General features: G+C 36.9%; 1 protein-coding gene across 1 annotated transcript; it reads right to left on the bottom strand.

Moving 5' to 3' along the window:
* Positions 1-2,230: 2,230 nt before the first annotated feature.
* LOC118047474 (protein MIZU-KUSSEI 1) lies at positions 2,231-3,946 on the bottom strand. Its single transcript, XM_035056784.2, has one exon. The coding sequence runs from the start codon at positions 3,291-3,293 to the stop codon at positions 2,502-2,504; it is 792 nt and encodes a 263-aa protein (XP_034912675.1). The 5' UTR covers positions 3,294-3,946; the 3' UTR covers positions 2,231-2,501.
* Between the last annotated feature and the right edge of the window lie 3,401 nt (positions 3,947-7,347).

Here is a 7,347-nt window from a genome sequence, read left to right on the forward strand (position 1 = left end):
ATATATACCACTAGTAACATGTTTATTACGACTATATTTTTTTCTCATTCCTTTTCAATATAAGATAATTAGCTCTCACGTGTGAACTGACCAGTCTCCTTCTTGCATGTGAGTCTTGTCCATTCAAAGTTTCAAACACAACTCTCCCTCCAACAAAAATACACGAGGGCAACAGTTAAGGTTTTTAGAGCTTAATTAGCTCCTTTGACTAACCATGGAAAAATGGACGAAGTCATGAGAGCCCAAGCTCCATCATCATTTGTTCCAAGAGACGTTAAAGAGCTTGTGCTCGAGTATAATTGTCATGAGAAATCTGAAAAACTAATGAGCTCTCTTTCAACAATCTGCAAGACTGATTTTTGAATTTCTCCCCGTTGATATATACTTGTGGTAATTAATGCCACACGAGCACTCTTTTTTTTTTTCTGTGTCTGATTGTGATTCACAAACACGGAGGAGCTAGCTGCGTGGGCAGGGAAAGAGACATCTAACATGTATTTGAAAAGAGCTTGAAGTTGATTTTATCATGGCAGATTCATGCGAAGAAGGTGAACATTCTTGAGAATTGAGCGATGGGAAGTATATGGCGATTTTATTATATGGCTTCTACCTACTGGAAGAATTATCTGCATTTCGTTTCAACAAACGCATTATCTATTAAATTTGTTTGAATATAAATTACATATATAATAAGTGGTTAAATTAAAATAAACAAGAAGAAGAAGAAGAAGAAGAAATGGGCCGTTTTATGTGGACTATGTCTACTTGTTAGCCCGGGTAAACAGAATAGACTTCAGACCCTAAAGCCCACACTATCACAATCTGCGTAGACTCTGAGGCCCAGACAATCCGAAAAATTCTCACGTAAAGCAAGACATGGGGGCTTCACTTCAGCAGATCCATGTCCAGGACCACCACAATTATTTTCTTAGCTTTGTGTGGTTGACCGTTCCTAAAGACAGAGGAAACCATTTGAAATGTTGCCATATTTCAAACACCAAATCCTTTATTTTAAAAAACATCCAAACACCAAATCCTTTATTTTTGAAAACAAGTTATTTTAAATTAATCAAGCTGCACGTAATTTAACCCGAATAATCTCGTTAATTTAAAAAAACAATCTCTTCTAAATTGGGCACCCTTCTCTACATTCCAAGATTTTATGTACAGTTCCCGAGGTAAGTGTTTTGCTTTGGTTTTGATTTCGATCACATTACATTAGGTAAACCATGAAGAACATTTGGTACTATGCTGGCTTTCCAGCATTTGGCCCTCGAAATACACAGCCTATGAATATATTTGGACTCGAATATGTTAAACTCCTTCGACTATACTATACCCGTTAGATAAGATTCAGGGTACTCAGCATGGCTCAAGATTCACAAAGCCAATGGGATTAGCTAGGCAGAAATATCTTGCAAATGTAGATTCCTATTGGTGATATATATTATTCCATGGGCTCGGAAACAATTTCATTTTTATGATTCCAAGATTTTTAAAATGGATCTGTTTCAAGGCTTTGCTTTCTATAAGTTCTTCTTGATCCAATTCAAAGCAAGAATCATATTTTCATTCAAAATTGGGAGAACTCGAATACCGTTTCCCTTTTGCTTTAAGATACGCCCTTGGCATCTATATAAGCTCACTTTCTTCTATATATTAGGAAGATGGAACTCGCCAATGACCTCTCTTCTCTACTCTGCAAGAATACCACAAGCTCATTGGTTATCTAGCTATAAGCTCAGTTTCATTGGCGCTTACAAATACTTGTAAGAGTCAAGACCCCCTTTCATAATCAGTGGCTTCAATGGACCGAGTTTCCTAACCACCCAACATGTTGTCGGGCCTTTAATGCTAGCAGGTGCAACCTCTCCCTGGACATTAAACAGGGCAGGAGTGGCATTTTCAAAAGTTCACCCAAAACTGTTTCAAAGGAAGCGAGTATCTTTCAATGTTTTACCTTCCTCACAAACGAAACGTAAATTATTATTAGATGATGACATCCTCCGGCTAAACTTAAATTCTTCTAACAAGCAAAATGCTGTACCCTAACGAAACAATTTTACAATTAATGCGCAACAAAACTAATTAACCAAGGCCATATTTCGTCCGAACAGGGGTAGTGCCCTGTATTCTGCGAAGTGGAAGATGGTATGTAACGGGTGTTTCGAAAAGGAAAAACCACAAACCTTCATTTGCATCTTGTTTCCACCATAAAAAACAAAAAAAGAGTTCAAAAAGAGAAAATCTATACATAGATATACCCAGCAACACCTACCATGCCACCGCTCTGCTCTCATCTCTTAGGATCTCTAGAGCATGATACGTGTAACATTTCCCCTTCCCAAAATGTAGAAAATAACTGAGAAAAAAAACGCAAGGAGCGGAAACCCTCCGTATTTTTTTTCACCGACTTGATATCTAGAAACTAAAACAACAGAGAGCTTCAGGATACCAAGTCGATGCTGATACTACTAATAAGATCCACAGGCACAGCCTAATTAAACTCTAAGCAAATAAATACTAAGTTCAGGACCTCCAGACCCATCAGGATTCATCATGTAAAATGCCTCCGAGTCTTTTGACCCCACAACTCTCTCAAACCTGGCTCTCATGTACATGAGCTCCCCTATTTCGGACCCTGCTGCTCCATTCCCTGGTAAAACACCAGCTCCCATTGAAACTGGCTCCACAGCCTTCAAAACCTTCCAATCTTCAGGCCTACATTCACGTCTCGATGCATACCCACATTTCTTACCGTTACAGTAAGTCCTCCATAAAGGCTCCTCTAGCAACTTTCCTGCTTTCTTCCCTGCCTTCTTTTCGCATTCTAATGCAATCCTAACCAACCCAGAAGCCATTTCTCGGACCAGTGCACTTGTTGGTGTTGCTAGCTCAATCAAGAGAGCTGGATTCTGTTTTGCATCTTCTTGAAAAGCAAAATGAACATGTCCACGACGATACCCGAAAAGGGTACCTATAACTCTGGTGCCTAAACCCGAGTGATAGGCTGACCGGCTCTTGCTGAAAACTGTAAGAGCTGATCGGAGCTTAAAGAATGCCACAATCGGAAGTGTTTTTTTCCTCGGTACTGATTGAGTTGTACCTGCAGCCAGCACTGTGATTCTAAGCTCCTGGTCATTTTCCAACTCCTCACAATGCGAGGAGGAGTTGAAAGTCAAGATTTCCTCATCATCTTCTTCATCCTCAACAACTTTCTTTCTCCAGTTGAAGTGTCTCCTGGAGAAAGAGAAAGAAGAGTCATGAGGAGTCTTGGCCATTATTGTCTTCATCTGGGAAAGAAAAGCTAGAGAACAAGGAAAGATGAGAGTGGACTAAGGAGAGAAAGAGGTAGAGATAAAAAGATAAGACACAGATTTTGGCATATGTTTGCTTCTATCTAGTGGTTATGAAGGGTGATTTATTTGTTTACTTTGTATTTCATATCTTTATTCTTGTCAGCCTCGTTGGACTTAGGGGGACTAGCAAAGAGAATCCTGACAAAGGGAAGGTGAACAGCCCCACCTAACTAGAGCAGGAAACAAAGAATTGGAGGAGCTTGGAGACAAGAACAGGGTGAAAGGGGAGATGGAGATGGACATGAGAGAAGATTTAGAAATTGGCAGGGGAAAATAGTGGAACCGTGAGGAGACAATGGTTCGTGTTATTTCTTAATCAATGCGTGGATGATGAAGCTAGAAATAAGGAGGGAGTGTGGGGTAGATAGAGAGGGGGGCTCGGCTGATTACTCTGAATTGTGTTGGGAACAGTTTTTTAAGGACAGGCAAAGCCACACCTACCGTACCCACCAGGACCATCCCAATTCCCAACCATGCGGCTTTAGTCCTTTCTGCTGCTGCCACTCGCACCAAGGCACGATGCACACATACCCAGGAGAGCCAGCCACTCCTAGCCACCGTTGTGTTTTCTGTATATCCTAATCTCTTTTTTCTCTTGGTTTCTAGGCTGGAGGAAATGACTATTTAAGTCAGATGTGCAGTGGTAGCTGGCCATGTAACAAGCAGTAACTTTTGTTAGCTAAAGAGTTTCTAAGGTTTAATAAAGCCCCCCCTCTTTTTTTTTAACCCTGACTCTTTCATACCGCCTATAAAACCAAGAATTACAGCGCTCACTGATCAATTGCCAAACTATACAATGTAATGTTGTCTAACGACATTGATTTGGTGTGGCGTTTTCGGTGCAAAAGAAGTGCTTTTCCACTTGATTTGATGTTTTCTCATTCGATTCCGATGGTTTTAGTGAGCTCTTGAGTGGAATAAATAAAAAATTAATATTATTTTTTTGTTTTTTTTATAAAATCCCAAACGTATCATTAAAACTTTTGATTTTGTTTTAAACCAACTTGTGCATATCTTAATTAATTTTATGAGTCATAAAGTTAATAATAATATAAGCTTTTAATAATTTTTAGATTTGTGAGGTTTAAACTGGTAATTTATAGAAAATAAATCTAAAATTTGATCAATTAAATTATATCTTTTAAAGTTAACGATTACATAAAACTTTTGAATTTTAATTGCATAATTTTGGAACAAATTAAAGAATATACTAAACTTTTTTCTTTTTTGTCAATTTTAGAATTTTCATTTTGGGAGGTGTATGCCACCGTTAAACCTATGTTTTTCCGTCAGCTTTAAAAGAAAACGTAAATAATTGGCAAGGGTTGTTAATTCTATATACAATATACATTATTTACAATGATGCAGAACGCCGAGTCAATGATAGCTCACATGCATTCTTTAGAGAATTGGAGTGTTATGGAATAATAATGTCTGCAAAAATGGGACAGTACAGAAGGCAGCATAATAAAATCACAGATTCAGCTTTATACTAACAGACTTTCATAAGATCCAACAAGAATCCACCAAGTACCTTCACATGATGATGATGATTAACTGTGCATTCACCAAGAGCTGGCGTTATTAAGTATCGTTGTCAAAGATCACCTAATATCATGGCGATAGCCGCCGGGCCAATAAAGAATGCGATAGCTAGATAGGGTGGCTTCCATGGTCATCTTTCGGCGTCGAATTTTAGGATCGGGCTGTAAGAAGATCCCTCGCCGCTGCATAAAGACACCTGAGAATTTTGTCTCACATACTCGCACGACATGTTCCACATGTGAAAAGAGTGTTTTCAAAGTCAGATCTTGTTGAATTTTTAGGTTGCATGATTAGTCCACCGATCATGCACGTTGAACATTTTGCAAAACCACATGCCTAGGTTTTTCTTTTTTCTTTGTGGGGGGGGGGATAATTGCACAGGACCTTCAGTTTTAGGGTTTGATATAGCAATTTCCCGTCTTTTCTTTTGTTTTGGATTCATGGGACCGACCGGAGCCACGGATCAACTAACCATGATCTATAACCCAACAACTTGAACGAAATCTAATAAAGATTTAGATCCTTAACCACAATTCCTTGTAATAACGTAACTATCTATCGTTTAAAAGCAGGGTTTGGTTGTCCCAGGATGGACTCGAGCAGAATAAAATAGCTGATACTGATATAAACAAAAGAATATAGCTAAACAACCAAAACATTACGAGACAGATACTCACAATTCATCCTGATTGGGTATTTCTTGATATTTGCATAGATTATATATGAATTAATGCCTGATAAACTAATTGGTGATTTGATTGCCTTCTTCCATTGGTGTTTCAGTCTGCGTGCCTGTGCTTTGCTCCCTTAAAATAATTAACACGAGTTGGAGAGAATTTTAATTTAGTCCCACTGTTTTTCATTATCTTGTAGGTTAGACTCATAGATTGCAAAAGATAGAAAGATTCTAGTGTGGAGATTTTAAAACCGACTAATTAACTAATTTTTTTATAATAATTATATATATAAAAAAAAAAAACACGAGAAGAGATAATAATCTACGTACTCTGGTAATCTTGATTTCACAAACCCAGGCGTCACTGATGATATATATTGTAAATTGAACAACACAAATGCAAGCATGTCTAAAAGCTATGGTGACTCCGAAAATGAAAACTCTCAGTGCATCTGAAGGACCACACAAGTTATCAGAAAGTGACCTTTCAAGCACTCATGCTGCCTGCGCCTGGCATTGGAATATTACATGGGTTTTTGCATTGTAATAACTTTACATTTGTGATTTCAAAAATAATGTTTTTTAAAAAATGTAAATTATAGTTTTTTTTAATCAAAAATTTTTAAAAGAGGATTTCCAGTAAAATTAATTTAAAACTATAATTTATATTAATTAATTTAACACTTTTAAAATTATAATTAAAATGAATTATAATTTCAATCACATTACAGTACTACAGTACTGAACCAACCCATGTACCGGTCTGCTATTTACTTGCAGAATAGCTATCAAGGTGATCGCATCCGAGCGAGTAATCAACAATGGCGGGGGCAAGCACTTGTGCAGTAATCTGGCTAGTGGCCTCCCAAGATTTCCACGTTTTCTTTATCACCCTTGTGGGCAAGCACTTGTCGGAATTTTCTGGAATGAATGCATGGATACTCAACATCCATTAAATTTTCTGCTGGATCTGGTTGTCTAAAAATTAATACATGTCCTGTCCCGGTCTCCGGTATTTTTTTTTTTTTATTATTATTAATATAGGTGTTCGGTTTAATTTACATGTATCTCAATTAATCTTATAAATTTTAAAATTAATAATTATATAATTTTCTAATAATTTTAAAATTTATAAAATTTAAATTAGTAATTTTTTAAAAACAAATTTAAAAATTAACCAGTTAAGCTACATCTTTCATGTTTTTTTCTTCATTAGTGCATATCCTAATCCAAGAAGGTCAATTTGGCCCCGTCTCTCTGATTAAACGTTGAACATGGTGCTGAGTACTGAACAAAGCAACAGGGAGCATTGATATAAATTGCAACTGATATTACTTTTTCCAGTACGAGAGTACAGGAGAAACATAGCACATACGAAACTTAAATGACATGAAATTTCAAACTTAGTCCATCCTTATTTTCTTTAACAGTGACCAATAAAAAAAAACTCCAAGTATTGACATTATAGAAATTTCTTGAATTCATCCAACAGTCTGTACTCAATTATCAAAAGTTTATGCAAAGAAACAGTCCAAGTACTTTCACAGTGCATTGGATTGCATACCCAGCACTAACCGACCTTAAGAAACATATATGGTAGTCCCTCGTTTTGAGTTTGATCTGAAATCTGAGCTCAGCTATACTAGTAGATTTATGATAGATGAAACTCCAACTGGCAGGAAGAAATGGGTTTTTTTAGTAGCTTTGATTCAAACAAGTCTTCACCGATCTGCAACAATTCTATCAGTTTTTTTTTTTTTTTTTTAT

The sequence above is a fragment of the Populus alba genome, chromosome 10 (genome assembly GCF_005239225.2).
Source record: "Populus alba chromosome 10, ASM523922v2, whole genome shotgun sequence".
Lineage (NCBI taxonomy): Eukaryota > Viridiplantae > Streptophyta > Magnoliopsida > Malpighiales > Salicaceae > Populus > Populus alba.